The 22500-nt window shown below is 44.8% G+C and overlaps 1 protein-coding gene across 4 annotated transcripts in view; it reads right to left on the bottom strand.

Annotated features, from left to right (window-relative positions):
- LOC143286674 (sodium- and chloride-dependent glycine transporter 1-like) overlaps positions 1 to 22500 on the bottom strand; it is a 143428-nt gene that overhangs the window by 119324 nt on the left and 1604 nt on the right. The window contains exon 1 of one of the 4 annotated variants that reach the window (XM_076594312.1): positions 3659 to 5351. The exons of the other annotated variants lie outside the window; for them this stretch is intronic. Within the exon in view, the coding sequence (XP_076450427.1) occupies positions 3659 to 3766 (108 nt within the window). The 5' untranslated portion in view covers positions 3767 to 5351. Of the gene's footprint in view, positions 1 to 3658; positions 5352 to 22500 lie in introns of those variants that run through there. 4 annotated transcript variants of the gene reach the window in all.

Genomic DNA, 22500 nt, shown 5'->3' with positions numbered 1-22500 from the left:
CACAGACATCAGGGTGTCCTGGTTCCCCCCACCCCATTCACAGACATCAGGGTGCCCTGGTTCACCCCACCCCATTCACAGACATCAGGGTGTCCTTGTTCCCTCCACCCCATTCACAGACATCAGGGTGCCCTGGTTCACCCCACCCCATTCACAGACATCAGGGTGCCCTGGTTCACCCCACCCCATTCACAGACATCAGGGTGTCCTGGTTCCCCCCACCCCATTCACAGACATCAGGGTGCCCTGGTTCACCCCACCCCATTCACAGACATCAGGGTGCCCTGGTTCCCACCCCATTCACAGACATCAGGGTGCCCTGGTTCCCCCCACCCCATTCACAGACATCAGGGTGCCCTTGTTCCCCCCACCCCATTCACAGACATCAGGGTGCCCTTGTTCCCCCTCCCACCCCATTCACAGACATCAGGGTGTCCTTGTTCCCTCCACCCCATTCACAGACATCAGGGTGCCCTTGTTCCCCCCACCCCACCCCATTCACAGACATCAGGGTGCCCTTGTTCCCACCCCATTCACAGACATCAGGGTGCCCTGTTTCCCCGCACCCCATTCACAGACAAGGTTCCCTAGTTCCCACCCCATTCACAGACATCAGGGTCCCCTTGTTCCCACCCCATTCACAGACATCAGGGTGCCCTGGTTCCCACCCCATTCACAGACATCAGGGTGCCCTGGTTCCCACCCCATTCACAGACATCAGGGTGTCCTTGTTCCCACCCCATTCACAGACATCAGGGTGCCCTGGTTCCCACCCCATTCACAGACATCAGGGTGCCCTTGTTCCCACCCCATTCACAGACATCAGGGTGCCCTTGTTCCCACCCCATTCACAGACATCAGGGTGTCCTTGTTCCCACCCCATTCACAGACATCAGGGTGCCCTGGTTCCCCCCACCCCATTCACAGACATCAGGGTCCCCTTGTTCCCACCCCATTCACAGACATCAGGGTGTCCTTGTTCCCACCCCATTCACAGACATCAGGGTGCCCTGGTTCCCACCCCATTCACAGACATCAGGGTGCCCTTGTTCCACCCACCCCATTCACAGACATCAGGGTGCCCTTGTTCCCTCCACCCCATTCACAGACATCAGGGTGCCCTTGTTCCCCCTCCCACCCCATTCACAGACATCAGGGTGTCCTTGTTCCCTCCACCCCATTCACAGACATCAGGGTGCCCTTGTTCCCCCCACCCCACCCCATTCACAGACATCAGGGTGCCCTTGTTCCCACCCCATTCACAGACATCAGGGTGCCCTGTTTCCCCGCACCCCATTCACAGACAAGGTTCCCTAGTTCCCACCCCATTCACAGACATCAGGGTCCCCTTGTTCCCACCCCATTCACAGACATCAGGGTGCCCTGGTTCCCACCCCATTCACAGACATCAGGGTGCCCTTGTTCCCACCCCATTCACAGACATCAGGGTGTCCTTGTTCCCACCCCATTCACAGACATCAGGGTGCCCTGGTTCCCACCCCATTCACAGACATCAGGGTGCCCTTGTTCCCACCCCATTCACAGACATCAGGGTGCCCTTGTTCCCACCCCATTCACAGACATCAGGGTGTCCTTGTTCCCACCCCATTCACAGACATCAGGGTGCCCTGGTTCCCCCCACCCCATTCACAGACATCAGGGTGCCCTTGTTCCCACCCCATTCACAGACATCAGGGTGTCCTTGTTCCCACCCCATTCACAGACATCAGGGTGCCCTGGTTCCCACCCCATTCACAGACATCAGGGTGCCCTTGTTCCACCCACCCCATTCATAGACATCAGGGTGCCCTTGTTCCCCCCACCCCATTCATAGACATCAGGGTGCCCTTGTTCCCCCCACCCCATTCACAGACATCAGGGTGCCCTGGTTCCCCCCACCCCATTCACAGACATCAGGGTCCCCTTGTTCCCCCCACCCCATTCACAGACATCAGATATATAGAATGATAAAGGGTTGATATCGTGTGATCATTGTTTTGCTGAAGAGGACAAATGCCACATTGCTTTTTCATCAGAGAGGCCATTGTCCAATTCATTTCTTTGTTAGCTCGGACATTGTGTGTGACAAATTTCAGTGAAAAGTCAATCCTCCCTAAACCACCAGTTCAATCAGAACAAAGCCAGTACCATCACGTGTGCAACATTGTATAGCACATCAAACCTCACAGCTCTAACATACTGTGGTTTCAGTTAAGGCCTTGTTATTTGATTAACCAGCACATCATTTCCACATGTCCATGCTTCAAATACCTGTAGGTAAACTGGCTGAAAAGATATGACCAAGAATTTCCTACATTTGTGTACGTCTGCACACACATCCTCCACATCTGTAGGGAATCCATCAAGTAGAAGCTATGTTGCCAAGTACACACACACATGATACTACCCTGCAGTCACACATTTTTTGTGAGCCTCCAACGCCCACTCCCCTCCTTTAAAGAATCCACACAAGACTGGACAGGAAATTGGGCCCCCTCCTCTTTAAAAAAAAAAGAAAAAGAAAAAAAAAAAAGAGTCCACTCTAATCACATGACAGGATATGAAATAAAATTAAACAAAGGAGTAGGAACTCAGCTTCTTCATCCATATCTTGATCATTTTATATATCATTTTCATATCTTCATCCATATCTTGATCATTTTGTATATCATATACATATCTTCCTCAATATCATTTTATATATCATATGCATATCTTCATCCATATCTTGATCATTTTATATATCATTTACATATACAAAAAAGGCATACATGAAAAAGGGGAAAGGTTTGTGAGTAGAAGGGTGGATGGAAGCAACATGGGCAGTAGGGGACGGAAATAAAGAGAATTATTCCAGGGTCATTTAGAGAACCATTCAGCGAGTCATTCCACAAATCATTTAGAGAATTATTCCCCAAATCATTCTGAAATTCATTCCAAAATCACTCAGATTTACTCCCAAACCATTCAAAGAATCATTCCAAAATCAGTCAGAAAATAATTTTCAAAAACCATTCAGAGAAGTATTCCTCCTAATCCTATTTAAACAAATGATTCTGTGAGTACTTCCAAATTCATTCATGGACAATCATTTCCCAGACTCATTCACAGAATCATTCCCAAATATTATTCAGAGAACCATTCCAAAAACCATTCAGGAATCATAATTTCTTAAATCATTCAAAATCAAAGACAAGAAGGACATCAATTACTGCTCCACAGATCATAATGTCTGACACTGTTCAAATACCTGGACATCAATTACTGCTCCACAGATCATAATGTCTGACATTGTTCAAATACATGGACATCAATTACTGCTCCACACATCATAATGTCTGACACTGTTCAAATACCTGGACATCAAGTACTGCTCCACAGATCATAATGTCTGACACTGTTCCAACACCTGGACATCAAGTACTGCTCCACAGATCATAATGTCTGACACTGTTCAAATACCTGGACATCAAGTACTAATCCACAGATCATAATGTCTGACACTGTTCAAATACCTGGACATCAATTACTGCTCCACAGATCATAATGTCTGACACTGTTCAAATACCTGGACATCAATTACTGCTCCACAGATCATAATGTCTGACACTGTTCAAATACCTGGACATCAATTACTGCTCCACAGATCATACCTCACCTGAGGATCATCCAGCAGAAAAGGAACAGTGACACTGTTTTCTGTTGCAGCTCTGTTACTGTTAGCTGTATCCACTTCCACTTCCTCTTCCATCTTGGAAACTTCCATTTTGAACCAGTATGTCTGATTTTACAACTTTGGTTGGAGTTTATTTTACACCACTTGCTTGGAGTTTGTGGCTGATTTTAAACCACTTTGTTGGAGTATATTTTACACCACTTGCTTGGAGTTTACGTCTGATTTTAAACCACTTGGTTGGAGTTTATTTAACACCACATGGTTGGAGTTTATGTCTGATTTTACACCACTTGGCTGGAGTTTATGTCTGATTTTACACCACTTGGTTGGAGTTTGTGTGATTTTACACCACTTGCTTGAGTTTACATTTGATTTTACACCAAATGGTTGGAGTTTATGTCTGATTTTACACCACTTGGTTGGAATTTATTTTCCACCACATGGTTGGAGTTTATGTCTGATTTTACACCACTTGGCTGGAGTTTATGTCTGATTTTACACCACTTGGTTGGAGTTTGTGTGATTTTACACCATTTGGCTGGAGTTTATGTCTGATTTTACACCACTTGGTTGGAGTTTATGTCTGATTTTACACCACTTGCTTGAGTTTACATTTGATTTTACACCAAATGGTTGGAGTTTATGTCTGATTTTACACCACTTGGTTGGAATTTATTTTCCACCACTTGGTTGGAGTTTGTGTCTGATTTTACACCACTTGGCTGGAGTTTGTGTCTGATTTTACACCACTGCACTTGCTTTGAGTTTATGTCTGATTTTACACCACTTGGCTGCAGTTTGTGTCTGTTTTTACACCACTTGCTTTGAGTTTGTGTCTGATTTTACACCACTTGGCTGGAGTTTATGTCTGTTTTTACACCACTTGCTTTGAGTTTGTGTCTGATTTTACACCACTTGGCTGCAGTTTGTGTCTGTTTTTACACCACTTGCTTTGAGTTTGTGTCTGATTTTACACCACTTGGCTGGAGTTTATGTCTGATTTTACACCACTTGGCTGGAGTTTATGTCTGATTTTACACCACTTGGCTGGAGTTTATGTCTGATTTTACACCACTTGCTTGAGTTTACGTCTGATTTTACACCACTTGGTTGGAGTTTATGTCTGATTTTACACCACTTGCTTGAGTTCACATCTGATTTTACACCACTTGGCTGGAGTTTATGTCTGATTTTACACCACTTGGTTGGAGTTTATGTCTGATTTTACACCACTTGCTTGAGTTTACATCTGATTTTACACCACTTGGTTGGAGTTTATGTCTGATTTTACACCACTTGGTTGGAGTTTACGTCTGATTTTACACCACTTGGTTGGAGTTTATTTCACACCACTTGGTTGGAGTTTATTTTATACCACTTGGTTGGAGTTTGTGTCTGCTTTTACAACTCTTGGCTGGAGTTTGTGTCTGATTTTACACCACTTGGTCACACACGGAAGATTCATTACCCCCCAAAGAAAACTCAACTGCTCTGCTACAAAGCGGTCACACACGGAAGATTAATTACCCCCAAAGAAAACTCAACTGCTCTGCTACAAAGCGGTCACACACGGAAGATTCATTACCCCCAAAGAAAACTCAACTGCTCTGCTTAAGAGCAGTCACACACGGAAGATTCATTACCCCCAAAGAAAACTCAACTGGAACACTGTTCTGTATGCCCTTGGCCCTCCCCACCACTCACTGCCAACTCCATGAAACTGACTGAAAATAACAATGCCACATATAATCTTATCCCACTGTTCCATTTTCTCCTCTGTCCATTGCCTCCCCTTTTCTCGGTGTCCCTTCCCCTTATAGTTCTTCTTGTTTTTCTTTCTGACACCATGCCAAAAATCCACACTCGTGAAAACGCATGTGCGCGCGCACACACACACACACACAAAGACACGACAGAAATGACAGGGTTATTTACAAATACACTGTCAAATATTTCACATAATATATCCATAGATACAAGCATGTATGCATACAATGTACACATAAAGAGGTGATAACATCCACACACACACACAGACACACACACACACACGCACGCGCACACACACACACGCACGCGCACACACGCACACACACACACACACACACACACGCACGCGCACACGCGCACGCGCACGCGCACACACACACACACACACACACGCACACACACACGCACACACACACACAGACACACACACACACGCACACTATCAGAGCAGTACCCATTTACGCAACTGATCATGCATCCACAAATGCACACTATTACACTGAGTGTAAATGAGAGAAAGTTGAAGAGAGAGACAGACAGATTTACCAAAAAAGCACAGATAATGAGGCACAGAAAGAGACAGACAGAAAGAGAGACAGAGACAGGGTGACCAAAAAACATGGATAATGAGGTACAGAGACAGAGACAGAAAGAGAGACAGAGACAGGGTGACCGAAAAACATGGATAATGAGGCACAGAAAGAGACAGAGACAGGGTGACCGAAAAACATGGATAATGAGGTACAGAGACAGAGACAGAAAGAGAGACAGAGACAGGGTGACCGAAAAACATGGATAATGAGGTACAGAGACAGAGACAGAAAGAGAGACAGAGACAGGGTGACCGAAAAACATGGATAATGAGGTACAAAGATAGACAGAAAGAGAGACAGAGACAGGGTGACCGAAAAACATGGATAATGAGGTACAAAGATAGACAGAAAGAGAGACAGGGTGACCGAAAAACATGGATAATGAGGTACAGAGACAGAGACAGAAAGAGAGACAGAGACAGGGCGACCGAAAAACATGGATAATGAGGTACAAAGATAGACAGAAAGAGAGACAGGGTGACCGAAAAACATGGTTAATGAGGCACAGAGAAAGACAGAGACAGAAAGAGAGACAGAGACAGGGTGACCAAAAAACATGGATAATGAGGTACAAAGATAGACAGAAAGAGAGACAGGGTGACCGAAAAACATGGTTAATGAGGCACAGAGAAAGACAGAGACAGAAAGAGAGACAGAGACAGGGCGGCCGAAAAACATGGATAATGAGGTACAAAGATAGACAGAAAGAGAGACAGAGACAGGGCGACCGAAAAACATGGATAATGAGGTACAAAGATAGACAGAAAGAGAGACAGAGACAGGGTGACCGAAAAACATGGATAATGAGGTACAAAGATAGACAGAAAGAGAGACAGGGTGACCAAAAAACATGGATAATGAGGTACAGAGACAGAGACAGAAAGAGAGACAGAGACAGGGCGATCGAAAAACATGGATAATGAGGTACAAAGATAGACAGAAAGAGAGACAGAGACAGGGCGACCGAAAAACATGGATAATGAGGTACAAAGATAGACAGAAAGAGAGACAGGGTGACCGAAAAACATGGATAATGAGGTACAAAGATAGACAGAAAGAGAGACAGGGTGACCGAAAAACATGGTTAATGAGGCACAGAGAAAGACAGAGACAGAAAGAGAGACAGAGACAGGGTGACCGAAAAACATGGATAATGAGGTACAAAGATAGACAGAAAGAGAGACAGGGTGACCGAAAAACATGGATAATGAGGTACAAAGATAGACAGAAAGAGAGACAGGGCGACCGAAAAACATGGATAATGAGGTACAGAGATAGACAGAGAGACAGAGACAGGGCGACCGAAAAACATGGATAATGAGGTACAGAGAAAGACAGAGACAGGGTGACCGAAAAACATGGATAATGAGGCACAGAAAGAGACAGAAAGAGAGACAGAGACAGGGCGACCGAAAAACATGGATAATGAGGTACAGAGAAAGACAGAGACAGGGTGACCGAAAAACATGGATAATGAGGTACAGAGACAGAGACAGAAAGAGAGACAGAGACAGAGACAGAAAGAGAGACAGAGACAGGGCGACCGAAAAACATGGATAATGAGGTACAGAGAAAGACAGAGACAGGGTGACCGAAAAACATGGATAATGAGGCACAGAAAGAGACAGAGACAGGGCGACCGAAAAACATGGATGATGAGGTACAGAGACAGAGACAGAAAGAGAGACAGAGACAGGGTGACCGAAAAACATGGATAATGAGGTACAGAGAAAGACAGAGCGAATAAGAGACGGGCTGACAAAGAGAGAGAGCAGATGGAATGAAAACGAGAGAAAATTAAAACTAAAAAAGGCTCACGGACATGCGAGACATGGATCGGGTAATGGCAACTGTACCAGTATCCATAAACAGAATTACCCTTTTACTGACATCCCCTCTGTGAAGGTCATACAGTGTATTAGTAAATTCAGTCAGGACAACAAGAGACTTGTGTAAGCATAGTACTTAGGATAACAACAACAAACATTAAGGTGACAACAACAGACCTGTGTAGCCATAGTCCTTAGAATTACAACAACAACAAACATTCTGGTGACAACAACAGACCTGTGTAGCCATACTCCTTAGAATTACAACAACATTCTGTTGACAACAACAGACCAGTGTAAGCATAGTCCTTAGAATTACAACATCAAACATTATAGTGACAACAACAGACCTGTGTAGCCATAGTCCTTAGAATTACAACAACAAACATTCTGTTGTCAACAACAGACCTGTATGAGCATAGTCCTTAGAATTTCAACAACAAACATTCTGTTGTCAACAACAGACCTGTGTAAACATAATCCTTAGAATTACAACATCAAACATTATGGTGACAACAACAGACCTGTGCTGCCATAGTCCTGATCAGTTTCTCAAGAAGAGGTCACTGTGTTCAGAAAAATTCATATTCGCTACACCATATCTGCTAGGCAAATGTCTGACCAGCAGCATAACCCAACAAGCTTGGTCAGGCTTTGATGTCTGACCAGCAGCATAACCCAACACGCTTGGTCAGGCTTTGATGTCTGACCAGCAGCATAACCCAACACGCTTGGTCAGGCTTTGAGTGCTGTTGTCTGACCAGCAGCATAACAACACGCTTGGTCAGGCTTTGATGTCTGACCAGCAGCATAACCCAACACGCTTGGTCAGGCTTTGAGTGCTGTTGTCTGACCAGCAGCATAACAACACGCTTGGTCAGGCTTTGATGTCTGACCAGCAGCATAACACAACACGCTTGGTCAGGCTTTGATGTCTGACCAGCAGCATAACACAACACGCTTGGTCAGACTTTGAGTGCTGTTGTCTGACCAGCAGCATAACCCAACACGCTTGGTCAGGCTTTGATGTCTGACCAGCAGCATAACACAACACGCTTGGTCAGGCTTTGATGTCTGACCAGCAGCATAACACAACACGCTTGGTCAGGCTTTGAGTGCTGTTGTCTGACCAGCAGCATAACAACACGCTTGGTCAGGCTTTGAGTGCTGTTGTCTGACCAGCAGCATAACACAACACGCTTGGTCAGGCTTTGAGTGCTGTTGTCTGACCAGCAGCATAACAACACGCTTGGTCAGGCTTTGACGTCTGACCAGCAGCATAACACAACACGCTTGGTCAGGCTTTGAGTGCTGTTGTCTGACCAGCAGCATAACAACACGCTTGGTCAGGCTTTGAGTGCTGTTGTCTGATCAGCAGCATAACCCAACACGCTTGGTCAGGCTTTGAGTGCTGTTGTCTGACCAGCAGCATAACACAACACGCTTGGTCAGGCTTTGACGTCTGACCAGCAGCATAACCCAACACGCTTGGTCAGGCTTTGATGTCTGACCAGCAGCATAACACAACACGCTTGGTCAGGCTTTGAGTGCATGCATATATGCATCTACCAGACTGGATTTCCTTTACAGAATTTGCCAACTGACAACCCTTTTTGCCATGGGTTCTTTTTCAGTGCGCCAAATGCATGCTGCACATGGGACCTCAGTTTATCATTTCATCGAAGAAGCTCAGTTTGATTTTTCCAGTTAAACAGAGGAAAAAGGACAAGTTCGGAAACTGGACACAGACCCTCACAGACCTGTATTGGCAGATGAGCATTTTAACCATTGTTCCACATTCCTCATTAGAATTATAACAGCAACAAACATTCTGTTGATAACAACACACCTGTGTAAGCATAGTCCTTACAATTACAACAACAAACATTCTGTTGACAACAACAGCCTGTGTAGCCATAGTCCTTAGAATTACAACAACATTCTGTTGACAACAACAGCCTGTGTAGCCATAGTCCTTAGAATTACAACAACATTCTGTTGACAACAACAGCCTGTGTAGCCATACTCCTTAGAATTACAACAACATTCTGTTGACAACAATAGACCTGTGTAGCCATAGTACTTAGAATTACAACAGCAACAAACATTTTGGTGACAGATGAGCATTTTAACCATTCTTCCACATTCCTCATTAGAATTACAACAACAGCAACAATACAACAGCATGGAGTGAGATATGTCTGCCTGAGAACAATGAGAACTATGTCACCTTCATTTTAACAGGTCCATGAGAACAGTGAGAAATATGTCACCTTCATTTTAACAGGTCCATCAGAACAGTGAGAATTATGTCACCTTCATTATAACAGCTCCATCAGAACAATGAGAACTATGTCATCTTCATCATAACAGCTCCATCAGAACAATGAGAACTATGCCATCTTCATTAGAACAGCTCCATCAGAACAATGGGAACTATGTCATCTTCATTAGAACAGCTCCATCAGAACAATGGGAACTATGTCATCTTCATTATAACAGCTCCATCAGAACAGTGTCATCTTCATTAGAACAGCTCCATCAGAACAATGAGAACTATGTCATCTTCATTAGAACAGCTCCATCAGAACAATGAGAACTATGTCATCTTCATTAGAACAGCTCCATGAAAACGGTAAGAACTATGTCACCTTCACTTGAACAGCTCCATCAGAACAGTGAGAAATATGTCACCTTCATTATAACAGCTCCATGAGAACAGTGAGAAATATGTCACCTTCATTATAACAGCTCCATCAGAACAGTGAGAACTATGTCACCTTCATTAGAACAGCTCCATCAGAACAGTGAGAACTATGGCACCTTCATTTTAACAGCTCCATCAGAACAGTGAGAAATATGTCACCTTCATTAGAACAGCTCCATCAGAACAGTGAGAAATATGTCATCTTCATTATAACAGCTCCATCAGAACAGTGAGAGCTATGTCATCTTCATTAGAACAGCTCCATGAGAACAGTGAGAACTACGTCACCTTCATTATAACAGCTCCATCAGAACAGTGAGAAATATGTCACCTTCATTAGAACAGCTCCATCAGAACAGTGAGAAATATGTCACCTTCATTATAACAGCTCCATCAGAACAGTGAGAAATATGTCACCTTCATTAGAACAGCTCCATCAGAACAGTGAGAAATATGTCACCTTCATTAGAACAGCTCCATGAGAACAGTGAGAAATATGTCATCTTCATTATAACAGCTCCATCAGAACAATGAGAACTATGCCATCTTCATTAGAACAGCTCCATGAGAACAGTGAGAACTACGTCACCTTCATTAGAACAGCTCCATGAGAACAGTGAGAAATATGTCACCTTCATTATAACAGCTCCATCAGAACAATGAGAACTATGCCATCTTCATTAGAACAGCTCCATCAGAACAGTGAGAACTATGTCACCTTCACTTGAACAGCTCCATGAGAACAGTGAGAAATATGTCACCTTCATTATAACAGCTCCATCAGAACAGTGAGAAATATGTCACCTTCATTATAACAGCTCCATCAGAACAGTGAGAAATATGTCACCTTCATTATAACAGCTCCATCAGAACAGTGAGAAATATGTCATCTTCATTATAACAGCTCCATCAGAACAGTGAGAACTATGTCACCTTCATTATAACAGCTCCACGAGAACAGTGAGAAATATGTCACCTTCATTTGAACAGCTCCATCAGAACAGTGAGAACTATGTCACCTTCACCTGAACAGCTCCATCAGAACAGTGAGAAATATATGACCTTCATTATAACAGCTCCATCAGAACAGTGAGATATATGTCACCTTCATTATAACAGCTCTATGAGAACAGTGAGATATATGTCACCTTCATTATAACAGCTCCATGAAAACAGTGAGAAAGAACTATGTCTCCTTCATTATAACAGCTCTATGAGAACAGTGAGAAAGAACTATGTCTCCTTCATTATAACAGCTCCATGAAAACAGTGAGAAAGAACTATGTCACCTTCATTATAACAGCTCCATGAGAACAGTGAGAAAGAACTATGTCTCCTTCATTATAACAGCTCTATGAGAACAGTGAGATACATGTCTCCTTCATTATAACAGCTCTATGAGAACAGTGAGAAAGAACTATGTCACCTTCATTATAACAGCTCCATGAGAACAGTGAGATACATGTCTCCTTCATTATAACAGCTCCATGAGAACAGTGAGAAAGAACTATGTCACCTTCATTAACAGCTCTATGAAAACAGTGAGAAAGAACTATGTCACCTTCATTATAACAGCTCTATGAGAACAGTGAGATACATGTCTCCTTCATTATAACAGCTCCATGAGAACAGTGAGATACATGTCTCCTTCATTATAACAGCTCCATGAGAACAGTGAGATACATGTCTCCTTCATTAAAAATCTTAGTTCCATAGGAACAGTCAAAACTGTCTTGTTCATTAAAAGGCTTTACAAGGACTTTGGCTGACAAAAATCAGAAGCATACAGGGACGAAAAATAAACTCATCACCCTTGGGGTAAAACTTTGAACTGAACTAAAATTAATCAAACATTGTGATGGAAAGAAAAACAACATTAAAATATACTATGTCTAACACTAAATATCATCACATTTTCTCAGCAAACTGGGAAATTGTTGCATCCTTCAAATCCAAGTTGTGTCTTTTTTTTTTCTTCTTTTTTTTTTTTAATGTGTCTGTTTAACAGCTGTCCAGAGAGATGGGCTAAGAGTGGTGCTTTCTTTATCATTCCCATGTAAAATGCTGTCGAAGCTCAGATGACATGTGAACTCAACCACATATTTGCACAGATGTTGATACCATAAATATTCAAACAACTTTAATTAATGTATCACTAACAAGTATCAACTAATAAACATCACACTGTGAAGCATTACAAAAAAATATGTACAGTAGCATCATTTATACCTGCTTACAGCTCATGACATGAAAAAGTTGCTAATTTGGGGCTGTCTTATGGTATTTGAACTCAGGACCCAAGGATTGGAAGTCTAGTGCTCTACCCACTGGCCTACAGTGCCCATCACTCCTTGAGCTATGTGAGTTATCACCCCTTCATGAGCTGTGTGAGTTATCACCCCTTCACGAGCTGTGGAGTTGTCACCCCTCCACCCATTAATGAGCTGTGAGAGTTGTCATCCATTCATAAGATGCCAGAGTTCATTTAGGAACAAGGATTATATCACAAAATGGGTTTGAACAACATGACCTGAAATTTCACACATGTTGTTGGTCAGTCACTATTTTGCTTGCATACTGATAAAAAAAAAATCAATTCTAAATCAAATTCTGGTGGTTTGATGATTATTGTATATATCTAGAAAAAAAAACAAAAAAACAAAAATCATATGTATACAGAAAAAAAAATCCCCAGTTCAAATTCTGGGGTTTGATCATTATTGTATGTTCTGTTTAGCCTACTGAGCAGATCACACTATTGGAAGACAGTGGCATGAAATCTGAGATTGACATGCTTTCAAAGTTTCACCAATACACACACACACACACACACACATGTACATTCACACGCACACACACGCACACAAACACATGTCCTTTTGTGCCTGCCTACCAATGCAATATCATTTTATTTTAAAAAGAAGGGAACCAGATTAAGCAGTGCACACACAGACAGACACACACACACAAACCTATTTATATAAACCTGAACAACCAGTCAACCAGTCTGTTAATGTTCAGCCAACCTCAACAACCATAATGTTAATGTTCAGCCAACCTGAACAGCCAATCTGTTAATGTCCAGTCAACCTGAACAACCAGTCTGTTAATGTCCAGCCAACCTGAACAGCCAATCTGTTAATGTCCAGCCAACCTGAACAACCATAATGTTAATGTCCAGCCAACCTGAACAACCATATGTTAATGTTCAGCCAACCTGAACAGCCAATCTGTTAATGTCCAGTCAACCTGAACAACCAGTCTGTTAATGTCCAGCCAACCTGAACAGCCAATCTGTTAATGTCCAGTCAACCTGAACAACCATAATGTTAATGTCCAGTCAACCTGAACAACCAGTCTGTTAATGTCCAGCCAACCTGAACAACCAATCTGTTAATGTCCAGCCAACCTGAAAAACCAGTCTGTTAATGTCCAGCCAACCTGAGCAACCATAATGTTAATGTCCAGCCAAACTGAACAACCAGTCTGTTAATGTCCAGCCAACCTGAACAACCAGTCTGTTAATGTCCAGTCAACCTGAGCAACCATAATGTTAATGTCCAGCCAACCTGAACAAACATAATGTTAATGTCCAGCCAACCTGAACAACCAGTCTGTTAATGTCCAGTCAACCTGAGCAACCATAATGTTAATGTCCAGCCAACCTGAACAAACAATGTTAATGTCCAGTCAACCTGAACAACAATAATGTTAATGTTCAGCCAACCTGAACAGCCAATCTGTTAATGTCCAGCCAACCTGAACAACCAGTCTGTTAATGTTCAGCCAACCTGAACAACCATTCTGTTAATGTTCAGCCAACCTGAACCAGTCTGTTAATGTTCAGCCAACCTGAACAACCAGTCTGTTAATGTCCAGCCAACCTGAACAACCAGTCTGTTAATGTTCAGCCAACCTGAACCAGTCTGTTAATGTTCAGCCAACCTGAACAACCAGTCTGTTAATGTTCAGCCAACCTGAACCAGTCTCTTAATGTCCAGCCAACCTGAACAACCATTCTATTAATGTTCAGCCAACCTGAACAACCATTCTGTTAATGTCCAGCCAACCTGAACAACCATTCTGTTAAATTCCAGCCAACCTGAACAACCATTCTGTTAATGTCCCGCCAACCTGAACAACCAGTCTGTTAATGTCCAGCCAACCTGAACAACCTTTGTGTTAATGTTCAGCCAACCTGAACAACCTTTGTGTTAATGTTCAGCCAACCTGAACAACCTTTGTGTTAATGTCCAGCCAACCTGAACCAGTCTGTTAATGTCCAGCCAACCTGAACAACCAGTCTGTTAATGTCCAGCCAACCTGAACAACCAGTCTGTTAATGTCCAGCCAACCTGAACAACCAGTCTGTTAATGTCCAGCCAACCTGAACAAACATAATGTTAATGTCCAGCCAACCTGAACAACCATTCTGTTAATGTTCAGCCAACCTGAACAACCAGTCTGCTAATGTCCAGCCAACCTGAACAAACAATGTTAATGTCCAGCCAACCTGAACAACCAGTCTGTTAATGTCCGGCCAACCTGAACAACCAGTCAACCATTCTGTTAATGTTCAGCCAACCTGAACAACCAGTCTGTTAATGTCCAGCCAACCTGAACAACCAGTCTGCTAATGTCCAGCCAACCTGAACAAACATAATGTTAATGTTCAGCCAACCTGAACAACCAGTCAACCATTCTGTTAATGTTCAGCCAACCTGAACAAACAATGTTAATGTCCAGCCAATCTGAACAAACATAATGTTAATGTCCAGCCAACCTGAACAACCAGTCTGTTAATGTCCGGCCAACCTGAACAACCAGTCAACCATTCTGTTAATGTTCAGCCAACCTGAACAACCAGTCTGTTAATGTCCAGCCAACCTGAACAAACATAATGTTAATGTCCAGCCAACCTGATCAACCATAATGTTAATGTTCAGCCAACCTGAACAACCATTCTGTTAATGTTCAGCCAACCTGAGCAACCAGTCTGTTAATGTTCAGCCAACCTGAAAAACCATAATGTTAATGTTCAGCCAACCTGAAAAACCATCTGTTAATGTTCAGCCAACCTGAACAACCAATCTGTTAATGTCCAGCCAACCTGAAAAACCAGTCTGTTAATGTCCAGCCAACCTGAACCAGTCTGTTAATGTTCAGCCAACCTGAAAAACCAGTCTGTCAATGTTTACCAAACCTGTTCAACTACCCCTGAACAACCAGTGTCTGTTCAAAAGACTAAGCACCTAGTGTCTGTTCAACAACATTTGCTGAGTCACAATCCATTAGAAGAAATTCCTGGGTCCTTTTATAAAAGTAATGCATGATGGATAAATACATGTTTTATAAGTGCCTGTTTGCTGGAGAGATACTGAGATTGACAGCAAGATTGTGAGAGAGAGAGAGAGAGACAGAGAGAGAGAGAGAGAGAGAGAGAGAGAGAGAGAGAGAGAGAGAGAGAGAGAGAGAGAGAGAGTGTGTGTGTGTGTGTGTGTGTGTGTGTGTGAGTGCACGCCCGCGCGCCCGCATGTGTATGTGCACGTGTGTGCTCATGCATGTGTATGAATCCGTTTTAAACACAATGACAACCTGTTTGTAAGATGAATGAAAGTGCATAATTGTGTGATTCCATTTTAAACACAATGACAACATATTTCCAGGTCAGATTGCTGAGTACAAACCGCTTTCTCCAATCAGATAGTCTCAATCTTATTTTATCCTTGGGTTTCAAGACAATGTATACCTACAATACCAAAAGACAATATCTGTAAATACTCAGAAAAGTGTGATATTTACTGATTTGTTTTCATACAATTAGAATAACAATTATGAAATAAAATTATACAAAAACCCTAGTAAAATGCACATGCTATAAATCCATTGTTTAGAGAGGGTGGTTCCCTATCAAAGGTGTTTGGGGTTGTACCTGGGGTGAGGGTGGTTCATTATCAAAGGTGTTCGGGGTTGTACCTGGGGTGATGGTGGTTCCTTACCAAAGTTGTCTGGGGTTGTACCTGGGGTAAGGGTGGTTCCCTATCAAAGGTGTTTGGGGTTGTACATGGGGTGAGGGTGGTTCCTTACCAAAGGTGTTTGGGGTTGTACCTGGGGTAAGGGTGGTTCCTTATCAAAGGTGTTTGGGGTTGTACCTGGGGTAAGGGTGGTTCCTTATCAAAGGTGTTTGGGGTTGTTCCTGGGGTGAGATTTGTCAGGTCAGGGGCATAGCCCTTGCTACTGGTACTACCCAGTACTACCTGCCGCATGTGAAGTCTCCCAGCGACGGACCAGGCGGAGGAGGAAACCTTTCCCAATGGCTTAGAAGGCAGAAGAGGATGACCAAAGGGCAGGGGGAGCTCTTATTCTTGGCTGGAAGTCCTCCTAGGAGACGCAACTCCGAAGAAAAAACCTGCACCTGCTGAGGCCATTCTACATGTGGCAGAATCTGCACCTGTGGGACCCTGAGCATCGGTAGGCGAGAGAGTGGGGAAGGGACTGCACAACTCCTCTTCACTAAAAAAAGTCACCTGTGCTGGTCAGGCAACCAGGCTAATGTCAGAACGATGAGCTAGTCCTTCAACACCCAGCTTTCCCAAGCCCTGCAGCGATGGAGAAGTGGTAACGGGGACAGGCAGAGGATTCTGCTGGCAGTTCCTAGTCACGACTCTGCACGCAGGCGGCTGCGGGGTGATGGTTGTCCGCTGTAGACTGGGACAGATGTGGCGCCCGTATCCTCCAACAGTGTCAGAGCAGCCCTTTTTAGGGACAGCACTGGTCTCCACACATGGGGATGGGGAGATAAAAGGATCCCTAAACAAAGCCTGCCTCACCTAGTACCTAGCAGGAAACCGTATCTACTTGGACATCCAACACTAGTGGTTGAAAACAACAGAAGAACAGAACCAGGAGTCATGCCATGACTCTGAGTGCCTGGAATGTTTGCACCCTCTTAGACAGAGATGACAGACCAGAAAGACGCACAGCGCTCATTGCTAGAATGCTTGATCGCTACCAGATGGACATAGCAGCCCTGAGTGAAACCAGGTTTGCTGGTGAAACCCAACTGGAGGAAGTTGGAGGGGGCTACCTTCTACTGCATTGGGAAGCCAGATGGCACCCCAAGAACCTCAGGCGTGGGCTTTGCCATCCAAACCAAATTTGCACGACAGCTTGACAGCCTTCCACGTGGGATAAACGACAGGCTGATGACACTGCGTCTGAAGCTGTCTGAGGATCACTTCTCCACAGTCATCAGCTGCTATGCCCCGACGATGACCAACCCTGATGACATCAAAGAAGCTTTCTATGAGGAGCTCAGCCACACCATTTCAGCAGTAGACAGAAAGGACAGGTTGATCATCCTTGGGGATTTCAATGCCCGCATCAACATGGACTTCTCCTCGTGGCCAAAAGTCATAGGACAGCACGGCACTGGCAAGTGCAACTCCAATGGACTGCTTTTGCTCTCGTTCTGCACTCAGCATGGACTGACCATCACCAACACCCTCTTCCAACAAGCGGACAAGTACAAGAACACATGGATGCACCCCCCCCTCCAAGCAATGGCACATGTTGGACTATGTGATTGTCCGGCAGAGGGACAGAGGTGATGTTTCCATTACACGCTGCATGAGAGGAGCAGTCTGTTGGTGGGACCATAGCCTGGTACGCAGCAAGATGATCAGACGTGCACACAAGCTCCAACCAGACAGGCAGAAACCCCCTAGGAAGCTGAACATCCACCACCTGTGCACTTGATGCACACACCCATGAGGACATGCAGTTCATTATGGACAGGTTGCAACGTCCCGCAGGTGCTTAGGACTCACCATTAGCCTCAGCAAGACCGATTCCATGTACCAACCAGCTAGCTCACAGAATGCCAGTGCCTCCACCCCACCTGCAATCAAGATCGATGACACAGAGATCAAGTCAGTCAACAAGTTTTGCTACCTGGGCAGCACCCTATGCAGCAATGGAGCCCTTGATGCAGAAGTGATGCTGCGCATCGCCAAGGCCAGCTCCGCCTTTGGCAGACTCAACAACAGGCTGTGGAACAACAAAGGCATCAGGCTCAGCACCAAAGCCAAAACCTACAGAGCTGTTGTGCTGACCACCTTGTTGTACTGCTGTGAAATATGGACGATGTATCGCCATCGCATTCAACAACTTGAGCAGTTTCACCAGAGATGCCTACTAAAGATCCTCAGCATAAAGTGGCAAGACAGGGTCTCCAACCTCCAGGTCCTAGAGAGGAACAGCCTGCCCAGCATCGAAAGTCTGCTGATCCAGAGCCAGGTATGCTGGACAGGACACATTGTCTGCATGACAGACAGCAGGATCCTGAAGATGCTTTGGTATGGCCAGCTGGAGGCAGGCTACCATGAACTTGGAAGACTCTGTAAGCAGTTCAAGAATACCTTGAAGACAAACCTCAAAGCCTGTGACAGACATCACTTCCTGGGAAACTGATGCCCTTGACCGCTCTTGCTGGAGGATGCTGTGCTCTAGTGGCATAAAGACGTTTGAAAACAAGAGAATGCTGGCCATTAACTCACTCAGTACGGCCAGTCCTCTCTTCTCCTCTACACAGACCCCTCGGATGTCCAATGGGTGTCTGAATGACCCAACCTTTAGCTTCCATCGTCAGAATTGTGGTATTCTTTGTCAACATTCACCTCTTCAGTATAAGAGCCTTCCGCTTGCAATATTTTGATGATGGTAACTGAGGTGAAACGCTGTTAACGTCGTCTCTTTCGCCGTTCGTATGGAAAGAGTTAAGGAGAAGTGTGAGTGAAGGAAGCAGGGCTCAGCTCTGGAGACCTTTTCCCTTGCAACACCTGTGGGAAGTGCTGCGCATCCAGAATCAGCCTCTTCTCCCATATGAGGACACACACCAACAGGTAAGCCTGCCAGCCTACTCATCCCTCGGTCCGACAGGAGACTCCATCACCTGGGGTCAGGGTGGTTACTTATCAAAGATGTTAGGGTTGTACCTGAGGTGAGCGTGGTTCCTTATCAATGGTGTTTGGAGTCTTTGTACCTGGGGTGCAGGTGGTTCCCTATCAAAGGTGTTTGAGGTTGTAACTGGGTGAGGGTGGTTCCTTATCAAAGATGTTTGGGGTTGTACCTGGGGTAAGGGTGGTTCATTATGAAAAGGTGTTTGGGGTTGTACCTGGGGTAAGGGTGGTTCATTATCAAAGGTGTTTGGGGTTGTACCTGGGGTAAGGGTGGTTCCCTATCAAAGGTGTTTGGGGTTGTACCTGGGGTAAGGGTGGTTCCTTATCAAAGGTGTTTCGGGTCTTTGTACCTGGGGTGAGGGTGGTTCCTTATCAAAGGTGTTTCAGGTCTTTGTACCTGGGGTAAGGTTGGATCATTATCAAAGGTGTTTGCAGTTGTACCTGAGGTAAGGTTGGTTCCCTATCAAAGGTGTTTGGAGTCCTTGTACCTGGAGTGAGGCAGGTGTTTGGGGTGTTTGTACCTGGGGTGAGGGTGGTGGTGTTTGGGGTGTTTGTACCTGGGGTGAGGGTGGTGGTGTTTGGGGTTGTACCTGGGATGAGGGTGGTTCCCTATCAAAGGTATTTGGGGTTGAACCTAGGGTGAAGGTGCTTCCTCAAAGGTGTTTGGGGTTGTACCTGGAGTGAGAGTAGTTCCTATCAAAGATGTTTGGGGTTGTATCTGAGGTGAGGCTGGTTCCTTATCAAAGGTGTTTGGGGTCTTTGTACCGGGATGAGAGTGGTTCTCTATCAAAGGTGTTTGGTGTTGTACCTGGGGTGAGGGTGGTTCTCTATCAAAGGTGCTTGTGGTCTTTGTACCTGGGGTGAGGGTGTTTCTTTATCAAAGGGGATTTGTGTTGTACCTGGGGTGAGGCTGGGTCTCTATCAATGGTGTTTGGGGTTGTACCTGGGGTCAGTGTTGTTCCCTATCAAAGGTGTTTGGGTTCTTTGTACTTGGGGTGAGGGTGGTTCCCTATCAAAGGTGTTTGGGTTCTTTGTACTTGGGGTAAGGGTGGTTCCCTATCAAAGGTGTCTGGGGTTGTACCTGGGGTGAGGGTGGTTTCTTACCAAAGGTGTTTGGGGTTGTACCTGGGGTCAGTGTGGTTCCCTATCAAAGGTGTTTGGGGTCTTTGTTACTGGGGTGAGGGTGGTTCCTTATCAAAGGTGTTTGGGGTCTTTGTACCTGCGGTGAGGGTGGTAAAGGTGTTTGGGGTCTTTGTACCTGGGGTGAGGGTGGTTCCGTATCAAAGGTGTTTGGGGTCTTTGTACCTGGGGTGAGGGTTGTTCCCTATCAAAGGTATTTAGGGTCTTTGTACCTGGGGTGAGGGTTGTTCCCTATCAAAGGTATTTAGGGTCTTTGTACCTGGGGTGAGGGTTGTTCCCTATCAAAGGTATTTAGGGTCTTTGTACCTGGGGTGAGGGTGGTTCTCCATCAAAGGTGTGTGGGGTCTTTGTACCTGCGGTGAGGGTGGTTCCTTATCAAAGGTGTTTGGGGTCTTTGTACCTGGGGTGAGGGTGGTTCCTTATCAAAGGTTTTTGGGGTCTTTGTACCTGCGGTGAGGGTGGTTCCTTATCAAAGGTGTTTGGGGTCTTTGTTACTGGGGTGAGGGTGGTTCCTTATCAAAGGTGTTTGGGGTCTTTGTACCTGGGGTGAGGGTGGTTCCTTATCAAAGGTGTTTGGGGTCTTTGTTACTGGGGTGAGGGTGGTTCCTTATCAAAAGAGATTGGTGTTGTACCTGGGGTGAGGGTGGGTCTCTATCAAAGGTGTTTGGGGTCTTTGTTACTGGGGTGAGGGTGGTTCCTTATCAAAAGAGATTGGTGTTGTACCTGTGGTGAGGGTGGTTCCTTATCAAATGTTTGGGGTCTTTGTACCTGGGGTGAGGGTTGTTTCCTATCAAAGGTATTTAGGGTCTTTATACCTGGGGTGAGGGTTTTTCTCTATCAAAGGTATTTAGGGTCTTTGTACCTGGGGTGAGGGTTTTTCTCTATCAAAGGTGTTTGGGGTCTTTGTACCTGGGGTGAGGGGTCAATCCTGGCACAATTGGGAAATGACTAAACTGCTGGAAAATAGATTTCCCCATTTCCTGCAATGTGTGTGTGTGTGTGTGTGTGTGTGTGTGTGTGTGTGTGTGTGTGTGTGTGTGTGTGTGTGTTTGTATGTACCTATGTGTGTGTGTGTTGTATGTGTGTGTGTGTGTGTGTGTAAGAGTGTGTGTATGTGTATCTCTCTGTGTGTTGTGTGTGTGTATTTGTGTGTGTTGAGGGAGAGAGAGACAGACAGACAGACAAACAGAGAGAGACAGACAGAGAGAGACACAGGCAGACAGAGAAAAGAGGAAGTCAATTAGAATCAAATGTTAACAAAAAATACACACACACACACACACACACACACACACACAAGGACATGTTATGATGCATAGTTTCATGAGAACGGTTGCTTATCTAAGGGGTTGGGGGCGGGGCCTCTGTGTGCGTGTGTGTGTGTGTGTGTGTGTGTGTGTGTGTGTGCGCATCCACGCACGCGTGTGCATGTGTGCGCACATCTGTGTGTGTGTGTGTGTGTGTGTGTGTGCGCATCTGTGTGTGTGTGTGTTCGTCTGTGTATGTGTGTGTGTGTGTGTGTGTGTATGTGTGTATGTGCGCACGCGCATCTGTGTGTGTGTGTGTGAGAGAGAAAGAGAGAGAGAGATAGGGAGAAAGAGACAGAGATCAGAAATGAGAGATCATTTGAAGGCCCAGTCATGTACCACTGACCTAATGAGCCCTTTCAAATATGGACACGAGGGTCAAAGACACTTTCTTTAAAATGTGGAATGCATCAATTCTGCTTATATTTTGTACCCAAAAGTCTCTTTTCTTCTTCCTTCAAGTGAACACCTTCATGTTGTCTGCTTATGTTTCCAACCAAAATGTCTCTGGTTATGTT

The sequence above is a fragment of the Babylonia areolata genome, chromosome 10, assembly GCF_041734735.1.
Source record: "Babylonia areolata isolate BAREFJ2019XMU chromosome 10, ASM4173473v1, whole genome shotgun sequence".
Lineage (NCBI taxonomy): Eukaryota > Metazoa > Mollusca > Gastropoda > Neogastropoda > Buccinidae > Babylonia > Babylonia areolata.
This window is presented reverse-complemented; position numbering and strand designations above follow the sequence as displayed.